Genomic DNA, 23456 nt, shown 5'->3' with positions numbered 1-23456 from the left:
CCACACTGTGGGGTGGGGAGGAATCACTCAGATTGCCCTGAAAGGGAACAATAGGCAGCTGGCAGGCGTGGGAGGGGTCTCCCCCCAGTGCTTTCGCCCCTCCCGGGGTCCAGATGACATCTATTACGTTCAGGCACTGCTCCACAAGGGATCTTGGCCTCTGGCTATGAGAAGAATAGCATCAAAAAATTGCTTGCCAACAACCCATAAATTTAAACAAGTCAGGATGGCAAGAGGAGGATGCCTGGGAATCATCTCAGAAGAGTCGAAAGCAGTGTGGCTGGAAATGGGCCGCAGCCAGCAGCACCTCCAGCATCGAGGCGCAGCCGGCAGGCTCCCGGACCTTGCCCATGTGACCACTTTCAGCCTTGGAGCGGCGGGGTAGAGAGGGGGCTCTCGAGCAGACAGCACATCTGGCCTGACCAGAGGCATCCAACTCAGACCCCAGCCATCTCAGTCTTCAGAGGTGCAAGAGTGAGGGAGCCACAGGTATGCAAAGGGCCTGATTTTATCGGCACACCAGAGGGGGCAGCGCTGAGCTTCAGAGCACAGGCCTAGGGAAGCTTACGCCCCGGCCCCAAGCAGAGGCTGGCCTTGCCTCTGCCTCAGTGACTCAGTCCACACAATGGGAACGGCTATGGCGGGTCAAGGTCTCTCCTTCTTCCTCCTCATCCTCGTCTGTGCCAAGCAGCCACCATGGGCAGCGGGACGCGGCCTCGGGGACCACACACTGCAATACATGCTGGCGTTCTTGGGACTCACGCCCACCCGCACAAAAGACATACCATTAGTAAGTACCAAAAAATGCACGTCTCTTCCCACAGCGGTCTTGTGCGTGGCAATCCCCGCTTCGTTGGCAACTGCCACAAACATGGCTTCTGAATTTGGGCAAAGAGGGCGGTGAGAGTCGAGGTTCCAGGCATCTGCACACAGGAGCCCCCCGCCCCCCGGCTCCCCCGACGCAGACCAAGTCCCATCTTAGTGGTTCTCTACCAAGTGGCCTGATTTTTTTTTTTTCCCTTTCTTAATTTGTGGGATCCAAGCAATTTTTGCTGTGGGTGGTAACAAGAGTCAAACTGTTTCTAATTATTTAAAAAACAAAACCACACACACAAAACAAAACAAAACTCAACGTTGCCAACTGCTGAGAGACTCAGAAGCCACAACTTCCGGTAACAGGACCGTCATTCCCTATAATCCTAAAGCTGAGGGTCTGGAGCACCCATGTGCTCAGAGCTTCTCCCACAGCTGGGCCCACTCACGTGCCCCCAAACTCAGGGTACAGGACGATGGGGAGGTGGGTTCCCTGGCTCGGAAAACACTCAGAGCCCAGGCTTCACGTCTTGGTCCCAACAACTGCTCTCAGTGGAGCCAGGGACAGAGTATTTAAAAAAACAGAAAACAAGCAAGCAAGTCACCTCCAGAAAATAGGTTCTATCAACCAGGACCGTCAAATGAGTTATGAGACAAAAACCTCTTGGTACACAGCAAATACTCAGTAAATATTAGCTACTTCCTTTTTTATAAGAATAATTAGAATAATCAGCTGTTCACTCGTGGTGGAGCCATAAGGGGTGAAATAAGAACACTTATGAACAGCTTACTCAGCAGTTGAAGAGTAACGACTTGGGTCCTCAAACTCCTGGGCTCAAAGGATTCTCCTGCCCCAGGCCCCCAAGGAGCTGGGACTGCAGAGCCAGGGGTTTTAATAAGTGGAGGACACAATTCACGTTCAATCCAACCACGGCCACCAGCACAGGGTTCAAGTTTCTCTCCTCCCACAGAGGTGAAATAAAGGTGCATACCCCAGCAAGGTTCCAGGTAATCTCTCTGCCTTAGGTACTGCTGATAAATGAAGGTCGGTACAGTAATTTCTGGGTTTTACAGACAGAACACTCAGGCCTGAATGGACTCCGCAAGCTGCATGTGGTCACTCAACAGCCTGTGAAGCTGAGGCCAAACACCTGGCATGCAGACCCCACGCTCCTGTCTGTCCCCTTGAGCAGACCTCAACTGTAAGAGAACCAACACCACATTCTCCCTTCCTAGGAGGGAAGGTATTTCCTTTCATAAGAACTAGGTCTTCATCACCAATTCTGCGAGAGGGAAAAAACAAAGGAGAGAAAACCCACTGACAGTCCAATTAAAAAGTCTGAGGGAATGCAGGCCTTTCTCAGGACACCTCAACTGCTCTATTCCAAATCGCATTAAAAAAAGGGAGGGAGAAAGAAAGAAACCCCAGAACCCCTCCACTGACCAACCCTCCACTGACCAAGTACCACCTTGGTACTCATGCCCGAGGTGGCAAAGACTCTAACTGCAGACAGTCGTTTTGTTAATGGAATTCTAAGCCCATCAGTTTTCAGCTGGTAGGATGAGAGAATCTTTCACTGTGTTTTTCTAAAGCAAATATTTAGTGCTTTCATCTTTTAGTGCCCTAACATGCAATCTGTCACCAAAATAAAAAAGAAAACAAAAACAAAAAAACACCTTCTCATGTGGGTGTTTGTAGAAATGATATCACGTTTTCGATGTCAATCAGACAAATGGCGAATGCGTTCGGCGTGGAGCCGAGCGTTTGCATTCTGCCTTCTAGAGGCAGATCTGAGAGAATCAAGAACCCAGAGTTACACTTGTTCCTCGTAGGAGGAGGCAGCTTCGTCCTGCTAGGTAGCCGAGCTTGCGACGCTTCATTTCAAATGTGTGTGTTTTTATTTAAAAAATGAGGACCATTCTTCTCCCACCTGGAGAACATCCCCTGCTGCCAGACCCCAGCCATTATCAGTAACTGTTGGTCCTCCAGCTAAAGCAGGGATACTGTGCCTGGACCACATGCTGGAGAGATTTTCCTCAGCCCAGCAAGGGAGAGGCAGGCCCTGGGGGCTGGAAAGCGTATGAAGGACAGTAAGGGTGCTTTCTCCTGCTTCCTAAGTGATTTAGATGCCGCCAAGCAAGCAGGAGAGCTATGATCTGGAGGCCATCTTCGCTCCCCTCCCCTACAATTCCTGCTTTCTGGCTGGGTCATTGCTCTTGCTTCTCAACTGGCTGCAATGGCAGGTCTCCAAGCAATTACAAAGCCAGGAATTAGATTGCACAAGAATTTACACATGTGTAGCTGCTGTTACCTTGCACAGCAAAATGCATGGCAGAAGCATCTTCTTCAGTTCAATCAAGTGTGACAGTCTGCGCTGGGGACCTTGCAGGTCACCTCTCATCATTTCCCAAGAGGATGACAAGCACACAGACAGGATGCTCCCCAACATACATTCCTGTACACCCCTTTTCTCTAAGAGGGCCTAAATTCTGAACCAACAGTCAGGGAAGCAGAGACTCTGGTCTCCCAGGCACGTGCCAACTTGTTCCAGAACCTGGGTGGGGATGGAATGCACCAGGATTGGGATGAGCAATTCCAGTGCAGGTGATGGAACAAGTGGGGACAGCCTGGGAGAACCAAGCCGGGTGGACGAAATCTCCAGATCACATTCCGTCATCACTGGAGCCATCAAGCCCAAACCTGGGTAACCTGCCCTGCGTCTCTGAACAATAATACAGATAATTCAAAGCAGAATACTCCAAAATAAATCTCTAGGGTTAGCAATCACATATTACCTTCACTAATTATATTTTTCTTTGGTTATCATCAGTCAAGTTAATTGCAGAATGAATTTTAGTTCTCCTAAATGCACAAGGTGCCCCAGAGCATTCTGGGTATATAGGCAAGATCCATTCAGAGTAATAAATGGAAAATCCAATCAAGAATTGACAATAACTGACAAGCCGGCAGCCAGAACAGTAGAGTGTAGGAAAGCGGTGCTGTTCTGTGTGCTGGTGATGGTTACACAAACATAGGTGAACATTCATAGAACTGCAGAGCAAAAGAAAAAGTCAACGTTTACTCTAAGGTACATCTTAAAAAATGAGGATTTTTTTTTTTTTTTTTCAAATCCCGCACCTCAAAAGAAACCTTGTCCTCAAACCTTAAATGAGGGGCACAGAAGTGTATGCAATGAGTGTAGATCCAAGAAGCAGACAGCTGCAGGAGCCCAGCCAAGCCAAGACCAACGGAACCTGGTGTGGGTACAGTTTGCTGTCCTGAGCAGGACAGAGTCCACGAGACACTGGTGTGCTCTTAGACACAAACACATCCACACCCCATGAGGCTAAAGCCCATGGCCAGATGCCGCTGTCCACACCAAGAGGGAGGACAGGAGATGATGCGTCTCCCCTCTGGAATGACACATCTACCTGTGGTCAATAAAAGAGGCCATAAGCAATCTCCCGCCACCCTTCACTCTCACCTCCACCCGCCTTTCTCATGGGTTCTTGCAAAACTGGCAACAGCACAGAAACCTGTCCAAGAGTCAGAGTTGTGACAACCAATGATCTGGACACCCTCTGGATGCTTACAAGTCACTTCTACTTTCTACTTGCTTTCCCAGACACAAGGAGTCCTCACCTGTCACCCTGGCCTTGGACAAAACAGGGGTCTGCCAGAAACCTGCAGGACAGGAGCTGGGCTGAGCAGTACCGACTGGGAGCCTCCGTGGTCCCGCTGGGCCCACCCAGGAGATCACATTCGATCCAATGCCATCTCCTGCCAACTGCTAAGCAGCAAGAGGCTGCCACCAAGGGCAGGGTGGCCATGTGGGAGCCCAGACAAGGTTGACAAACCGGGTAACCAGGGGGTTGGGAAATAAACAGAATGGGCCAACCACATGCCCTTCAGTTACCCGGAGTCCTTCCCACTCCCCTGGACTCTCATTTCTTCTTTCTCTCTGTCTTTGTTCCCTCCTCGTCCCCACCCTAGGTTCTGAAAGGAACAGGCTTTTCCAAAACAGAAACTTTCTGAGCACAAATGGGTCTAATTCAGTCCTTCCCAGGGAGGTCTCCGGCTGGTCTCCGGCAGCACTAGCCACTGAGGCTGACCGAGAGCACGCTCAGAGTGGCCTGGCCAGGGGCAGAGGGGCACTCAGAGGGTTCTGAGGAGCTAAAAACTGTGCAGCTCTCCAAAGGTCACCTCCTTCCTCACTGTCAGTCCAAGTACAGGAGACCAGACGTTGATCAGGAAATGACAGCCACTGGACAGTATGGGGATTCTACCACCCTGCTTCTTAAACTGAGGGGAAGAAAAATTAACTGCTGGTTTTTTTTAATGCAAACAGGTTTGAAATGCTCTTTCAGAGACATGACAGGAAAAACCGGAAGGTGTAGATAAAGGATGAAAGATGATGTAGTTCCTTGTATAGTCTCTCGTTAAACTAGCAGTAGTTGATGCAATAAATACCCTTCAATAAAGGTTCACAGGATGCACGATGAGGCAAGATTAAAAACGAGGATCTTCCACTTTGCTCATGTAATAATAACAATTGCCATTAATAAAAATGAATGAACTAGGCTCCAGAGTCTGGGCTGAGATATGGTCCCCCTGTTTCCAAATCCTGAATACCCACCTCTCTGACTTCATTGAACGGATTGGTAGTAGGACAGGACTGACACAGAGCTGCCACACCACAGGCCACCTGGGAGAGAGCACACACGCGCCCCCAAGTCCTGACCACGTGTCTTCATGTTGGGGTCCCACCAGAAAGAGAGTCTAAGGGCCATTTATTAAAAACTAACCTGCCGGGGGGCTGGGGATATAGCTCAGTTGGTAGAGTGCTTGCCTAACATGCACAAGGCCCTGGGTTCAAACCCCAGCACCATCAAAAAAGAAAAAAACAAAAACTAACCTGCCACCTAACAGGATTTACAGAAAGGGAGGATGCAAAACAGTCGGTCGTGGGGATGACAACTGCCAGACACCAAAGGCCCAAGGCTTCTCTCCTGATGACCTTTGTCACATGGATGCAAAGGAAAATATGTGACTCAGAAAGAATGGGGAAAATGGACACAGCCGAGATAAGAGCCAAGGATACAGCAGGTGCTGGGCGGGCCGCAAGGCCTGCGCTCAGGGCGGAGGGCACTCCCATCTCCCGAGCTCAGGAGGCCCCTCCAACACTGCGCCTCCTGCCTGGTGCACAGGACGTGATGAACGGCGCTCACGGTGGCAAACGTGAGAAACAGGCCTCAGAAGGATCCCCTCTCTCTCTGGTCTGTGCCTAGTAAGTAGAGTGGAACTTTGTGATGCTCCCCAGACAATGAACTCACTCACTGAGGCCAGCCAGGTCCACGTGCACTGCTGGAGCAGCCAATCAGAGAAAATCCACACACTCACTTAAACTTGAGAGTACAGAAGCTTTGCAAATGGAGAACAAGAGATGAAATAATACGGGGGCCATCTCCCACAGCGAGCACAGGTGAGACAGGGAGTGTGGCTGGTCCGATTTCTCAAAGAGTGACCCAGGGCAGTACAAGGAATCCCTGGGCCACACACTTCATGAGGGCATTGTAGAAAGTTCCAGAATACATTGTCTTCACTATTTTCAACTTACACCGTCTGCCAACGACACTGTGACAGAACTTGCCGAATGGTCTGTTTGCTTTGGGGCAAGAGCCAAGCACATTAAGGAGTGACCACTTCTAGAGTGGACAGCCACTGAAGTTTCATGAAGAGTCTTCAGGGCATAACACGGGACAGTGTTTCAGGCAGAGAGATGGAAAACAGAACACACACACAATACAAGCCCATCTGCGACTTCTAACGCATGTTCTGGAAGTGGAAGAAGTTAGGTGAAAACAGTAACCTGCCTGTCCCTGCTGTGCTGCTCACCCTGCTTCTCTAATTGGAGGGGGACAAGCCATAAGCGTTAGTTTGGTGGACTCCTTGCTCACCCAGAGCCGTAATGCAGGGATTTACACATTAGCAAAAATGTCCTCGATTATGCGCTATGTTGTGTAAATCCAGATTTTCCACACATAACATGTACTGAAAAATAAAGTAACCAGGAAATGAAGTAATATCTATATTTGTTTCAAGTGACTAACAAGCAAAAATAAAACCCTGGCCATAATACCATGCTTTTTAGAAATCAGACATATAATAAGCCACAGATTTATAGGATGTGGTCTAATAAACCTAAGAAAAGTTTCATTTCCTCTCACCAAACTGGTTAACTCCCTGTCTATGTGACTAGCTTTGCAAATTTAGCAGAAGTCTCTTTTCCCCTTAACTTTATAGGCTAGCGGTTAATGAGCAAGTAGCAGCAGTAACACGTCCCCTTCTGAAAATGCTCCCACGTGCGCGCACACGTACACCCGCCCCTCCCTCCTCGAGGCTGGCAAAAGGGCAGGTCAATCAAAAACCAAAAACTCTAAAGGGACAGGGCACCATCTTGCTAATCACCAGCGCCTGCTCAGGAAAAGTTCACAGAACCCCAAAGAGGAAGGAAGCAGGGAATGAGGGAAGGGCTGGACAAAGAACTTTTTAAGAGTTTGTTTGCAAGTATTTCAGTGGAAATGGTATTGACTAAGCAATTACAGGAAAAAGCATTTTCTTTCTTATCTGAATGTAGCTATGCCATGGGTCACACCCTATTATTGTCACTATTCAGCATGTTAATAGCCCCAATGCAATGACTTTGTGTGGCTAGCTTTAAAACGTACATGAATAGCTAACTAAAAAGAGGTGAGTCATGCCTGCCCAGGTAGGTGTTGACTTTCTTAGTCATATTTACTCGACTAGTCCATAACCTGCTGTAGGGTAAGAACCAAGCCGAATGGCAAGGAAAGAGGGACAAGGGACAAGGAATTTCAAATAGTCCCCAGTGTGAGATTGAAAACTACAAACCTCGATGTCCCAAATCAAAAATTCTCTCCCAGCTCCCATGGGGGTCAGGTGCCAAAGAGGACAAATGTCTTCTCCCTTAGCAAGTGCAGGATGGTTGGTGCGGAAGGCCCTGAACCACGGACAATAGCCATGGGCTTTCCTTAACAGCATTTTATGGTCTGCATTCTCTGGCTGTGTGATCTTAGGCAACTTGCTTAATCCCTCTGTGGCTCGGTTATCTTATTTGCAAAAGGAATAATCAGAGTGCCTCTCCTTCTTGGTGCCGTTGTCAGGCGATGAAGAATTTATGGAGAGCCTGGTCCCCGGGAAGCCTGGCCGAGATGCCGTCACCACCCTCTTACAACCAGGCGTTGCATCACGAAGCGGGAGTGCCCTGCCACAGAGGCGACAGACACTGAACTCACACCCGATTCACCTGTGTGCCAAGCCCACGTGGCTTCCTCCTCCTTCCCCAGAGCCTCTTCCAGTCCACTCATGCTATAGCCTGGGAATATCACCCTCCAGCGAAGTCCCTGAAGTGGCTGGACTGTTAGATCCAAATCCCCAGAAGACCATTTGGAAAGAAACACGAGGGCGACAGCCCCCCCATGGTGGCAGCTGACTGTGGGATCCCAGGAGCCCTGATGGCACACCAAGCTGCCAAGCACCCACTGCACATGCCGCCCACGTGAGGGGAACTGAGGCCCAGAGCAGTCAGGTGCCTGGCCCAAGTTGGTACATGACATCTGCGTCAATTCTACGGATTTAGACCTAATCCTGGGAACGTGATGTTTTGGCACCTGCCTGGGAGATGTTTCTCTGTTCCAAGGACGAGGCTGATAAACGCTCGTGGTCACTGGCGCCAGGAATCTAATCGGCCCTCGCAGATCTGGAGTTATAAGGAAGAAGCCAGCCTTTCTGTTTCGGTTTCCTCAAACTCGACATGGGCACCTGATTCTCCTTTATCTACCTCCTAAGTCCAACCAAAGATTAATGAGTGACCATTTGCCAGGTCCTGGTGGAGGGACAGCCGTATCCTTGACGGTCAATGAACAGCACTGCTCACTAAAGGCTGACCAGGGAGGGAACAGGCTGCTCAAGAAAAGCCCCCCACTGACCACGGCTACTGCAAACAAGCCGAATATGGACACATGCCCACGGTCAGCAGGGGCTGGGTGTGGTCCAAGTGCAGGGCAGCGGTGAGACAGCGCCCTGACATCTGCTGGATCCCCATTATCTGGAGGACGCGGAGGAGTTAGAAGGGAGGAGTTCCACAGGACACCGAGGCACAGAATCACTGACCGGAACTGACACTCGTTCCGATTCCAAAAAAGTGTTCTCGTGTTGTGGCAAGCAGATGAGAATAAACTGTGTAAGTTACAACCCCAGTTTGAACACTTTTCAAGTTTATGCACATGAATGAGAAGAAAGAATGCACCCAAATATTAAAAGTTATTAATAGATAATAAGAGCATGGGTGTTTACTTTTTCTATTTGCTTTTTTAAGTGTTTTGAAGTTTTCTTGAACAGCTGTTGAAGACTCAAACTAGAGCGAACCATTAAAGACAACCGACCGCACACCTCTGCCCCAAGGTGAGACATGCATACTCCTGCTAGAGAAAGTAGACCACTGCCCCAGTAGCCTCAACAGAGCACAGCACCAGCACCAAGGAGGGATACGATACTGTTTTTAAAGGACAGACATTCCACTAATTGGCTCATGAATATTCACTTTTCTTTAAAAGAAAAACTAACATTAGTACTAAGTCATTTGCTGTTTCAGAGTTCCTTTAAGACTTTTTTTTTACCCGCATTGACTTTTGCTTTCCTGAAGATAAAAGCATGTTCTAGATGTTCTTTTCTTTGGGACTACTAATTTGAAGAGAACTGTCACTCCCAAGCACAGAACAGTGTGGGGTATTGACGCTGTATTGAATTATTTAAAGGAAATTCACAATGCTTCCTGTCCTTGGAGAGCAACATCTATGAGAAGCGCCATTCACATCCGCCTCCGGTAGGCATCCTTGCGGAGGAGTGAGCGTTTCTCAGCACCCTGAATTTTAGAAGAAAATCTATAAGTTCTAAATTACTAATAACAAAGGCAATGTTGAGGTGATAACTTCCCTTCCACTGGGAGCCGTGAGCAGTCCAGGAAATGCCTTCCTGGGGGCCAAGTTTAATGGGATGGTGTGCTCATCGCTCCCGGAAGCCCTTGTGGGACACTTCATCACATGGCCTTTATGGGAGCCAGGCCACCCTGAGCTCACGGGAGCACCGCCCCCACCCCCTCTTGTAAACGGCGTTTTTATGGGATAACATCCCTATCAGCAGGTAGCACAGCCAGACATCAGGGCACCTGAAAGGACAGTGACCCGGGTCGGGCGGAGGGTCGGGCCTGCCCTAGCGCAGGTAAACTGTGGATGGGCGGTTCCACTTCAGAGCTGGCTCATCTCATACCGTCATTCTGCTCCGAGACGTACCTCCAAACACCAGGGCTCCCCAACCTTTTGTAAGGAGTGGCTCCTTTTCATGTCCCTGAAGACTTGAGTGCTGACAGTGAAGTCTGAGGGGGGGTAGAAGTGCTGACAGTCATGTCCCTGAGTGCAGCAAGGGAGGGGGCTCTGCTGCCAGGAAGAAAGGGGAACAGAGTGAGGCTCGGAGGGAGCGGGCGCGGTCACCGCGACACCAAGCCCCCAGCCTGGCTTCCTACCCTGCCCGCGTTTCCCTAGAAGCTCCAAATGACAAGCACAGCAGCTCCCAGCACGAACCCCAACTCCTCCACCTCCCTGCCATTCCGAGGGAGGTCCCAGAGGACGTCTCCAACAGGACCTCCTCCATGCAGCCTTCCCGCCGACCCCAGCCCACCCGCCTTTCCCGACAGACAGGGCCACTCCCTCTCGGGGCCTTGGGGAGCCTCTTAGCTGCAGCCCCTCGTGACTTACCTTCCCGATTCTTCTATTAGTCTGAACTATGTGAACCACTGACACTTTTGCCCCACAAAAAATGTGATTCACAAATGGTGGGAATCTGGTCCGTCGTAACACCTTTTCCTCTGCCGGACTATAGTCTTTGGACAGAAGCAATGACCCCACCATCGCTGGACCCCTCACGAGATCAGGCAGCCCACACCGTGGGTCCTCAAACTTGAACCCACGGGAGCCAGCCCGAGAGCCTCCAGGGAGCACTCCGCCTCCTCCACCGGGGGCACTAGACAGAAGCATGGTCATTATCACTCCATCAGACCAGACCCCAGCCACTGTGAGGGAGGAGCGTCATGCCCGTTTTACAGAGGAGGAAACTGACTCAGAGACGTTAAGGAGCGTGCCCAAGGTCACAGAGCTAGTAAATGGCAGAGGAAGAACGTGGACCATGTTTCAGCAAACTCCTGTCTGTGACTGCTGTGTGGACCTGTCTGCTTTGCGGCTGTTGACTAAATGTGCGGGGTAGAGGATTTAGGGGTGCAAAGAACAACCTGGGGCCCAAGGGGGGCTACTTCACAAAAAGAACATTCTAATTTTCCATTTTTAAGAAGTCAATGTCTATGCCCTTGATGTTCTTCAGAAAAGATAAATGCCTTCTTTTATGCTTTTTTAATAATTTTCACTTGAAGGAAAAACGCATCAACAATTTTTTCACCCTTCTTTAATTCTGAATAATAATTCAGGACTAAGAATATGAGATTGCATACAATGTTTAACGACTTCCGTGCTCTGATATTCACTATCAGAATGAACGTGGTGGGTACAGATGATTCTGGAAGATAGGAAATCAAAGAAAACAAAGGACAGATTTACAAAATAGCAGGCACAATTCTAGAATCATTTCCAAATTACATGGACACCACACAGTCTTCCCATGTGCCCTGAGTTTTTCCAGGTGAATTTAAACCATTCATGGGCCAAGTGAGCTCCCCCAGTGAGAAGGGGCTGTTCTGCCTGAGACCTGGACTGCTCAAGGCTCAGGCTGGTTGCACCAGAGCACCAGAGGGGGCAGGCGCCCTGCCCTGTGGGTGCCCATCCCCACCTGGGCAGCAGAAGCCCCGCCCAGCTCTCTGCACAGCACTCACTGGAACACACGCCTGAGTCAGGAGTCCACTTAGAGATCAGTCCACTTTACAACAGAGGTCATCCCCTCGGATCACGGGCCTAGTCACAGCAGTGACTCACCTCAATGCTCCCCCTCAAGGCAACATGATTTACCCCCCCCCATTGTTTCTGGAAGGAACCAGAGACACTGGGGTTTAATCTTTGTCTACCTGCTTTGTTTTCTAATGCAATACTGGGAGAGCAAAGAGACAAGGCTTCCAAGGATAAAAGCCCCAGAAACAGAGTCTGGAAAAGAACCACAGCCAAGGGTTGCCAGACCACCTCATCTTACCAGCCCAGAGCACTTCCTCGTGACCTGCACTCTCCCAAGGACTTGCGCCTTATGAGGAAACAGGTGTACACATGCACCTCTGTAGAGACCTAGGAATTCTCATCTAGGAACCTGGGAACCTCAGAGCCCAGTTTTTAGGTCACGACCTACCAGTTTTGATTTGCCTTATCCTCACCTTAGCTAATGGTCCTACCCTGCTTTCCGATGTCTGTAATTATTTATGTCTAATCCTACTGCAGGATGCAAAGTCTTAAAAATCACTTCCACCGTCAGGGTGTATAAAAAAATCTTACATAAACTATTTGAATGTGTATATGAATATAAAAATCACATTGCACCATGAGAGCTATATCTGAGTCAGCTCTGAAGAACACAGAATTCTTCGACAGATTTCAGAGATCAGTAGGTGCACATGCATCCCTTGAGTCTTCAGTCAGCACCCATTCATTAATAATATGGAAATGATATGCCTCATTACTTAGGAGACCCCACCCTGACCAGGGCTGAGGTGGTGTGGGCATGTCCCACAGGTCTAGTGGTAGATCAGTTAACTTGGTTCTTAACTCAGCCCGAGAGCATGTGGCACATTGCAGCCTCTTATCACAGGCACTGGTTCAGAATCAAGGTCACAGACATGAGGGGAGATAAGACCTCCCTGGACTTGAGCAAGCCTCTAAGAAAATAAGCCAACATGGAGGACAACAGAGTCCAGAGCTGGTGGAGAGTGGTCCTCGTACAGGAAGCCCTGGGCCTGGTCATGCCTCCCAGATCTCCTACCTCCTAACTTTGCAGTTATGGATCAACAGACTCATTTTCTTAGGATAGTTTGAAGTGGGTTTGGAGATAGAAGAATTAGGAGTAAAGCAGTCTAATCACCTTAGTCTGTTGGCCTAGGTAATGGTCCATCTGAATCAAGTGATGATGTCAAAAATACTGGAGATGTTCCAGGAGAAAGCAAAGGAAGGCCACAGAGGTTCTGCTCATGGTATTATGTCAGGACTGGAGCAGACATTTGGTACTTCTTAAAGTATGAATGTACCAGGTGGCCGGGCTCCAGGAATGGGGAAGAGGGACCTGGCATCCACATACCTGCCCTGAAGGCCATTAAAGAACTGGCAGCACTGACCTAGTTCAAAATTGGATACTGCCAGGGGCAGAGGCGCACGCCTGTCATCCCAGAGCCTAGGGAGGCTGAGGCAGGAGGATCACAAGTTCAAAGTCAGCCTCAGCAACTCAGTGAGGCTCTGAGCAACTTAGAGACTTAGTCTCAAATGCCTTCAAACTGGGACATCAGTTTCTTCTTGACGCTGGACTTGACAGAAACACCATCTCTCCCACCAGCTCTCCTGGTCCTCAGGCCTTGACTCGAACTTAACCACTCTGTCAGCTTTCCTGGGGACTTCTCAGTCTGCACAGCTGTGCAAGACTATTGCTTAGCTAAGCCTTGTTCTGCATATCCACACATCCATCCTAGTGGCTTTATTTATGGAGAAACCCAACACATACCAGTGTGTACATGTGTATGTGTGTATGTGTGTGTGTCACCTACATCAAGAGGAAAAGGATGACAGATGAAAACTTCTGAGATCAGAATTTTAAAAATAAAATGAGTCTTAGAAATCACCTAATTCTTCCTCTTCTTTTTTTTTCTTTTTTCTACTGAGAATTGAATCCGGTGGCACTTTACCACTGCGCTATACCCCCGGACATTTTTATTTTTTATTTTGAGACAGGATTTCCCTAAGTTGTTGAGGCTGGCCTTGAACTTGTGATTCTCCTGCCTCTCAGCCTCCCAAATCGCTGGGATTATAGGTATGCACCACGCCTAGCCCCTAAACTCATTCTTAGTTTTAGTTTTGTTGAATCCCTAAGTTTAGGTGTAAAACAAGAACCTGCCAGGTCTGGACACCTAGAAATGAATGAAAACCTAGATTTTATAAAACAAGAACTCAGGGATCTATGCACACCATAGAAGAATTATCTTTTGAAAATGCTACATCTCTGGAGGAATCAGGACTCTATCAGAATGACAAGAACCATTGTAATAAGAAAGGAAAACTGGTCAAAGGACCATTTTAACGAGGAGGGGAGAAAACCCTTAATTATTTCCTCTCTGTGCACATCTATGTACAAATAAGGACACTAAGAAACAAACAAGCAGTAGCAGTCATTCAAGTAAACAAACGACTCCACCAGGCATCACCTTGGAGAGGGTTAAGGTCTTCTCAGGTCAGGCTGCCGATAATTCTCACCTCCCAAGGCGAGGTAACTTTGATGGGAACTAATTACCTCGAAGCATGTTGTCTAACAACTTCCAGCAGAAGCGGACAAACCAACCAGGGCTGCGGGCAACCCACCATCAGCAGCAGTAGGGCCAGGCCCAGTCTCCCCCAAATCAGGAACCATCACTCTCGTGGCCAGTCTTTTTCCATCTCATTTGTTAAAAACGCCAGCACGAGGTGGAGCTGACAGAGTGTGAGCACATGTGCGGGATGCACGCGTGAGGAGCCAGGAACGGCGCGTGGCCAGATCACGCACAGTCGCTTCCTGTGCCTGGACCCAGGGCACTAGGGCACCCGGCTCAGCGCTGTCCAGAGGGGGCATGGAACCAGCGTCCCTGCTCTCAGGGAATAGAGAGGGGAAGTCTACCTGGGCTCTCAAGGACCTCACCTTACAGAGGAAGAGACAGAAGGCAAAACGGGATGGACACAATCCATGCCAACTCTTTGTTCTCGTGTCCACTGCCCTTACAAAGCACTCCGCACCCCTCCAACTCAGCCCCCAAACAGACGTGGGGCCTCCTAGTCACTGCCACACCCCGACTCTCACTAGCCACGTGCCCCAGGCTGGCCCTGTCCCTCACCTGAGGCAGCTGCTATACACACCCCCTCAAGGACTGCCACCTCCAGCAGATTTCCATTCCACGGGCCTAGCCACATACGGAATAGCGTGTTTTCTGAGCTTGCTGGTGCGTGTAGACACATGGGGTTCTCAAACTTGTATGTCCAGAAGCAATGTGCCCCCCAAGCCGGGGCATGGCCATAAATGTTATAAAGAAGCGTATTTACTGAAGTACATTATATTCAAGGGGAAAAGGTGACACACAGTAAATATTTATCTTACTGGGTAAGCTCCGCACCACCAAAATAAAAAAATTTTTACATGTGAGGCATGGTAAAAATTGCATCTTTCCAAAAGTTCTGATACCTTCTCCCCACCCTGCCACCTTGGGTGGAAAAGAATTTCTAGCTGTCCAGCACTAAGAAGTTGGCAACAAGGTACGCCGTGTTCATGGTGAAGTGCACAAAAACAGTTATTGTGAGAGAGTTTGGGAGAAAGTAAAAAGAAGGAGGAGGCAGGAGGAAGTTACGGGAGCAATATCAAGCGAAGAAGATGCTTTTACTTTTTATAAGTGAGAACACTAAGTGAGCTCAAAGCATGAAGGCCACGGATAAAAGTGAAGAGGCCAATCATAACTTTATCCAACTTGGGATGTTAGCCAAGGCATCCAGAAACTAAGGACGTTCTGTCAGACGTGGCTGGAACACAAAATGAAGTCCTGGGGCAGTGATCCTGATTCCAGCACACGGGCTGACACCAGATGTCGTGTATGGGAAATCATATTGTTGGGATATAAAGGTTAAGGACAGTGGAAAGAGATGGGCATTACTACCCTATGGACATGTATGACCACACTACAGTGTGACTCAGCACCACGTTCAGCCAGAGGAAGAAGTCCTGCTCCATTTGGGTCCAATGTGTCAAAATGCGTTCTGCTGTCATGCAGAACTAACTAGAACAAATTACAAAATAAAATAAAGATGTAAAGGTTCCGTGTGACCTCAGGCAGATGAGTGAAGCTTCTCCCTGTCCTTTCACAGCTGCTGCTTTCACAGAGAATCATGAGTCCTGTCCTGAACGTCTCCAGACAGCAAACTGCCAGCGAGCTCGGGAAAACCCAGGCCCATCAAGGACTTGGAGAGGGGGCAGATGGCTCCGTTCCAGCACACAGCACCACACCAGTCCTCCCAAGCCACGCTGACTGGTTATAATGGAAGAACGTGGGGCAGGAGCTGGCGTTCAAGAACCACAGCCTGCAGAAAGCGGTGTGAGCCAGCTGGCAAAGCAAACGCTCAGCGGCCTGTCCCAGGCAAGCTTTGTGGGGGGGAAGTGGCCTATGCTGCATACCATGAACAGCGCTGGGCGGAATCCTGGGGACAGAGGGGTCTGATGGAATCTGGTGTCCTCCAGGCAATCCTCTCTTTAAAAACCAACATATTGGCTGGGCACAGTAGCTTGGGAGGTTGAGGCAGGAGGATCGCAAGTTCAAGGTCAGCCTCAGCAAAAGTGAGGTGCTAAGCAACTCAGCGAGACCCTGTCTCTAAACAGGGATGTGGTTCTTTGTTCAATCCCTGAGTTTAATCCCCGGTTAACCCCCACCCCCAAAATTAACTGAGAGATGGTTAAAACACAGGGGCAGGGTATGCTGGGAACCTCAAGTACTGTTCAGGATATTTAGATTGCTTTGCTCAAGAAAACAGTGTTGATGAACAGCACCCTCTTCCCTATCGCTGGGAATCCAGTGTTTTAAAATGCAAATAACAGGTTTCCAGAACAACCCTGGAATTTCTCCTGGAAATGTGTTCATAATTCACATCTTGTTAGCCACGGGAACCCCAATTACATGTCCTCTTTTCTCATTTATACTAACCAATTATTAGCATTAGATAATAACATACTATTTTCTGCTAATATGTTTCCTGACAACATCAAACTCCAGAGGGTCTTCGTGGTGCAATAACTGAATAATTGTGCAAACAAGGGCTAATTTATGAGAAAATGTTATTTAAACCTCCTCAGGTGTTTATGAAAACAACCCATTTTACTTGAGACGCACCACAGACAACTAATTGCATAAAAATGTATTAAACTGAAATGATTTTGAAAAAAAAAAGAAGTTCTCTCCAGATGTCATGTATCGAGAGATCACATTATTAGGATATAAAGATGTAAATACTCAAAAATAGTGGATTCCCAGAGACAGGACAGATCTTGACATCATGTGGCTCAGAACGTGAACGGACAAGAACACCTGAAAAGGACTGTCAGCCCAGTTCACTAACATGCCTGACTTCAAAATGACACTGGGGGACTGGGCAGACGGCATGGGCAAGGCCCTGGGTTCAATCCCCAGTACGGCCAAAAAGGGGGTATAAAAGACACCTGTCCCAACATACGACCCAGAATCACACGACTGCCAAACCAACCATCGGGAAGTCACTTGACCACTGTTGTGAATGAGCCACTCCAGGGGCAGCCACAGTGGCTCTCGCCGAGGCTGTGGTGGCGTGGTGGAAGACAGGGTTTCCTGACTCAGGGCAGACCCAGCTTGCGACTGCGGCTTCGTAACTAATTCTCTCAGAACTATGGTATTTGGTGTTTCCCAGCTTGAAAGGAGAAGCAGGAATCATGGCACAAAGGGAATGAGTTCTGGGATAAGTTACAACTCAGGCCTTGGGCTATCTCCTTCCGAGCCAGGCACTGATACCTTTATTAGTGAAAGCCAGGTGTGGGGGGGGGGGCCAGGCACCAGGTACAGAAGGCATCAGAGACAGCTCACAGGTGAGGTGGAGGACTGGGCCCCACGCCGCCCATTTCTTACCACCAGGGCACAAACAGGCCCACTGGTGAGAAAACAGGCCCATACTCTCACACCTAGATGGCCCAGAAATAGCAAACATTTTTTAGGGTTCTCTCAAGCACTGTTGAGGGTTCCCTGCTTTGTGAAGTGAAAATCATCTTCATATGTTTAATATGCACAGAGAATGAACTAGAAATTCATGTTTTCCTTCAAAAATTCATGTTTTCCCTCACAGTACTGTAGGGGACATTAATGCCAAAACCAGCCCTGGAGGGTAGTGAAAAGAACCGATTAGAAAGCAGCTCACCAGGCCGGGTCCACCCTGAGCACAGAGATCCTGCCTTCGGCCACATTAGCCACAAGGCAAAGGGGACCAAAGGAATGTTCCTCCTATCTGTAGAATGTAAACATACCTGGGCTTCTTAATATTTACAACGGGTCAAAACAACAGCCCAAACAGTAACCAAGAAGAAAACCAAACACAAAACAAGACTCCCAGGGCTAGAAATAAGGTCACCTGACCACATCTATTAGTGGACATAGTCAGATGGCAAACACAGCCTCAAGGATCAGCCCCAGGAGAAAAAGGAGCCTGGAGACCACACCTGTCACAGGCGAGCTTGAATCACTACTCCTGAGCCAAACTATAGAAAAAGTACTAGGAAAGTCCCTCCTGAATACAAGTCTGCAGTGCTTCCATGCTTCTGAAGTCACCTGGCTCCGAAGCTTGCCTCTCGGTTGAGTCCTGTGAACTTGAACTACACAGACCACTCACAGACTTGGAAAGCCTCACCCCCAAAGAGCCAGTACCCTAAGAACACTTAACTTCCCAAAGGGAAGTTTTTTAAATTTTGAAAATTAAAAGTTTACAAATATGAACTACCTTAATATTTCTCCAATTCTGAAGCTTGCTATCAACTATGAACGGATCAATAAAAGGTGATAATAGAAGTTATTCAGTCGTAAAAAGGAAGAAGTACTGACATTAGTTGGCACAACACAAATGAATGTTGAAAAAACTGCCAATGAAAGTTAGTCATCAAGGATCACGAGCGATATGATTTCATATATACGCTGAAGACCCAGAATGGGCAGATCCACAGAAAATGTTGATGGCTGTCTAAGCAAGAGGGGAGGAGAACAGGTGTTGGCACAGAGCTTCAGGGGGTAAAGAAATATTCCGACATTATGGTGACTGGTTGTACCACTCTCTAAATATACTAAAAACAATGAGCTCTCGGGTGCCTAAATAAACTGATTTTTTTTTAATTCTGAAGTTTAAATTGGCATAATTGCCCACTGTCTTATCTCTGAGTGACTGCTTTGTATTTAAACTCTGAGCACATTTTACTAGAGATGAATACATGACTCTGGGACCCAGGCAGGGCAAGAATTATTATTCCCATTTTACAGGAAGCAGAGCTCCAGATAGCTTCTGTTTTCTTTCACTGGCCAGCTGGGTGTCTGCAGGACACAGGGAAGAAGACTATAAATTATGAGGGAAGTATGGGAGATTATAGGCCTTATCGTCCACCAAATCAGGGAGGGACTGACAGACAGCTCTTTCCAGAGGCCTAGAAATTTATATGGTTGGGTTGCACGGACAATGCTACTGAACAAAAGACATTGAAAACATCACTTGGATTATTGGACTGCAATTCTGAATAGCATAAAATTCAGGTTAAATAATTTAGCTTAAAAAGCAGGGGTGGGAAAGAGTCAGCCCTCTAGTTGGTATCTGGTGGGGTGAAGATACACCCAATTAGATGTGTCCATATAATTTTCACATCAAACATCCTGTGCTCCCAAAGGCAACTAATGGCACAGCTTGCTGAGGATTTTCCCAAGTTTTCAAGAGCAGTGACAGCCCTCTTCAGCAAAGCCATTTAACATAACAGAAGGTTAAAGTGGGAACCACAAACACTTGCTTTTCTTAATTTACACCTTTCATTTACTTCCCCAGAAATGTCACGGAAGAGCCATGAAATTTATGATGTTCTGTCAATACACAGGTCCTTTTAAGAACAGGATTTAGAAAACAAAATGTAAATCCTAGAAGGTAATCTGGAACTATACCTTTAAAAAAAAAAAAATATTAGTATTCTTAAGAGAAGCCTGGAGATTTAGGTCTCTCACTTAAAAAAAAAAGAAAAGAAAAGAAAAAGAACTTGGGTAAATGGAAAACTTGAGAAATGCTAAGTAATGACTTTGCATTATCTCTTCTACTAACTAAGAAGGATCTAAACCCACTGCTGGACCATCCCAAGCAGAATGTCACTCAAAGGAAGCTGTTCTCTGCATCTCAGACCCAACGCAGCATGAGACACTACCAGCTCTTATATCATTATGTTTATGCAGTTTTAATTGTTTGTTTTTTAATACTATCGTAAACCACTAAGATACTTTTAAGCATATAAAGTAAAAGGCAAGATAAAATGTGTAATTGCATACTGGGTTGGCATTCATATTTTAAAACACTCCTTCCTGTACCTTAGTCTTTCAGTTGCTCAATAAACACAGACATAAGGCAGGGCTTCTCAACCATGGGCGCTGCTGACACAGATGCTTCTCTGTGGTGGGGGCTGCCCTAGCAGAATCCTCGGCCTCTACCCACTAGATGATATAGCACCCCTGCCCAGCTGTGACAACCAAAGCTGAATCCAAATGTCTCCCGGGGAACAAAATCACCCAGTGGAAAACCACTAAGTTAAGGGGTAGCTGTTCTGAAATTTTTCTTGACATGGGCTGATACATGCACTGGTAGCAGCTGCCAGCAGCCAAACACATTCAAATTCAAAGCCTCCGTGGAGATCAGGAAACCCAGCAAACTACAGAATGGTGTCAAGGTGCCACAACTCCTCAGTGATCAGCATGTGACCTTCAGTGTGTGTGCCAAGGTCCCACGTAGCCCCACAAATCTAAGTGTCCTTAATATCATAGGTTACAATGCACAAAGCACTAGCAAGATTAGTACGGCTAAAGACAGGCAGGGGGAATCGGCTGCAGGCATGTGTGGGTCTCTTTAAAGCCATCAGCTTTTGGAACATGCCCTTCTGTACTGACCTCCGTCACTCCAGAAAAACTCCAACTACACACTCTGTGGAAGGGCAGGAGACTGGTGATACACAGATGGCAAATCTATCTATCCTAGTTTTATCTTTGATCTCCTTAAAGAGAGAATCTGAAGCACAAGATAATAAACCGAGCCCAAGCCTAGCTCATAAATCCAGAAATGTTCTGCATCAAGCACCAGAAAAACCCAAGGTGCAGTGTGTGACCAAGGAGGAGAGGTGCTGGCACCAACAGCCTCAATGACCTTTGGTGTGTGAGTCAGCCTGACCGCCCTCTCCAACCAACCACTGGGGAGAGCGCTCCTCCGCTGGCTGCAGGCAGCTGGGCAGCAGAGGAACACGAGGGTCAACAGCAGCCGCGGATGTGGGGTGGACAAACCCCAGAGCGGGCGCAGACCCCGGGGCCTCCTTTCCACACAGAAACGCGGTAACGGATCATCAGCCCTGGGTGTGGTTTGTTTTCTAGACGCCGTGCCAGCAACTTGCGCAGGGAGTCGTCCAGGCCACAAGGAAGGGCGGTGGGGCCTGGCAGTCTGGCAAAGTGACTCACGCTGCGGCCGACAGGTTGGGAAGCGAACACAGACGGGAGGGACACAGTTCCAGAGAGAAGCATCAAGAACGCACGCTGATCTTCTCAAGCCAAACGCTGGTGATCGTCAAAACCCAGCCTTTCAGGGCTGATCCTCCCCAAGATCAGGACGGAATGGAGCCTGAACGAGCTGTGGTGGGGAAGGCTTGAGAAACGGACCCACCCAGGTGGGCACCACAGGGTGCGTGGCTGGCACACCTCCATCTCACACACCACCACCGGGTTCGGCTCAATCTAAGTGTGGCTGGCCACCAGTATCCAGGGGTACTGCTCCACTCCTGGGGACAGGAACGGTGTCATTACCCAGCTCAGGTCCACGCTCTTCACAGAGCACTTAACACCTGAACTTGTTTAATAAGAAGCCTCAAGAACCGTGGCCTTTGAATTTCTGCCTGGACACCAGAAAGGGTCTCGGCCCTGGTGTCAGCACCAGTATCATGCACACACGTGTAATCACACTGCTTCTTTCTGTTTTCTCCAAAGTCAAGCAAGAAACAACAGATACAAGAACCAAGACAGGCAGCACCGAGTCGCCTGCTCTGACCCCAGTGGAGACTCCTGATATCCCAAGGCCAGGATGTATGCTGGTGCCCCCGCGTTTATTCACAGTGAGCTGTCTGAACACACCCTCCTGTGGCAGTGTTTCTGAAGACAAAGATGCCACCTCTTCCAGCGTCCACAGCCCCAGCCTGCCCCCTGACCTAGAGGAATTCACACACGTTGGGTCTGCACAGTGATGACCAAGTCCCATTGTCAAGGTCCCCAAGGTGCTAGGCTAGCCTGGACATCTCTATGGGACCAGTCAACGAGCTTGGTAGCAGCCAGCTCACCCATGACGCACCTTGCTGTCTTGGGTCCAGCTGTTTCAGCCCAGGCACCAGCAGGGTCTGGTCCTGTGTCCACTTCCAACGCTGGGCCCAGGATGGAGAAGGTGAAAGGCTCCTCCCTCCAGTGAGGGAACCAGGAACAGCAGGGCAGCCGACAAGGACTAGAGAGGTGAGCTGAAGCTCCCTGGCATGGCTCTCAGAACCAAGGAAACAGCAGGTGCCAAGCTGACCTAATACCCCTCACAGCAGGAAGTCCCTGTGGGGGAAATACCCACTTAAAACCCTCCCTGCCAACCTAGAGCGCCAGGCATAAGAGAGGAAGCCCTCTGCCCAGTGCCAGGTCTAACCCACCACACATTCTGCTTCCCATTCTAACAGGGCTCATGGCTACTCAAAGGGTCAATGTGGGGGTTCACGATTCTGGCTTCTTGTAGCAAACAGGGTAGTCAGGTGGAGCAGAAGAAAGCCAAAGAACAGAGCTCCCGAAGGCCAAGCAAAGAAGACAGCTTGGTCAAGATTCCCTCAAAAGTTCTTCACCCAAGAGAAAGCAGCCACGCCCTCCAGATGACACGCCCCGTGGTTCTGTTGATCAGGACAGCAAACCCAAGGGGACAGAACTGTATTCTCAGTGCCTAGGACTGCGGGGGTCATGATGCGGACTGAGTGCTAATAGACGCAGCAGGGCCTGGGGGTAGGTGACGGAATGTTCCAGCACTGACTGGGGGTGGCCACACCCCCAAGCACGACACCCAGCAGGCTGCATGCTCCAAATGGGTGAACTGTACAGTACGCGAATCATATCTCAATAAATCTGTTTATTCATTCATTTACATTTTAAAAGCCACATCCAGCATTAGCCACAGCATATGGCACTTTCACCTCCCAAGGCTGAGTCACCTTTGAATATTATCTCTTGGACTAAAGTAAAGATCACCTGGAAGGTAGCTGGGTAAGTAGGAGACTCAGGAGCACGAGACCAAGGCGCCTCGCAGAGAGACAGTAGTATCTACTCCAAGATGTCACAGGACTACACTGCAGGACACAGCCTGGCACACAGCAGGTGCTCCGGAGCACAGGTCCATCTCTAGTGCTGACCCACAGGCAGGGAACTCAATGGCCAGCACCCAGGCAGCAGGGCAAACTAACCACTGTCTGCCTGGACCCTGCCGCTCTACTGGGCAGCCTTCCTCAGCTTCAATAGCAACACTCTGATCAGAAGCTGGACAGATTCTTAAATTTAAAAACA

At 48.7% G+C, this 23456-nt stretch overlaps 1 protein-coding gene and 1 non-coding gene across 36 annotated transcripts in view; one reads left to right on the top strand and one right to left on the bottom strand.

Annotated features, from left to right (window-relative positions):
* Window positions 1–23456, bottom strand: part of Tcf7l2 (transcription factor 7 like 2) — a 181253-nt gene that overhangs the window by 56433 nt on the left and 101364 nt on the right. For 10 of the 35 annotated variants that reach the window (XM_047552754.1, XM_047552760.1, XM_047552759.1 and 7 more), the window contains one exon: window positions 10186–10329. The exons of 23 other annotated variants lie outside the window; for them this stretch is intronic. In XM_047552754.1, the coding sequence (XP_047408710.1) occupies window positions 10186–10329 (144 nt within the window). The remainder of the gene's footprint in view (window positions 1–10185; window positions 10330–23456) is intronic. 2 more of the 35 variants (XM_047552755.1, XM_047552781.1) reach the window with 1 other exon arrangement.
* Trnav-aac (transfer RNA valine (anticodon AAC)) lies at window positions 5633–5705 on the top strand. Its single transcript has one exon. It is a non-coding gene; the product is annotated as a tRNA-Val (tRNA).

This window comes from Sciurus carolinensis, chromosome 5, assembly GCF_902686445.1.
Source record: "Sciurus carolinensis chromosome 5, mSciCar1.2, whole genome shotgun sequence".
NCBI lineage: Eukaryota > Metazoa > Chordata > Mammalia > Rodentia > Sciuridae > Sciurus > Sciurus carolinensis.
The sequence above is the reverse complement of the archived record's forward strand: the minus strand, read 5'-3'. Positions and strand labels throughout refer to the sequence as shown.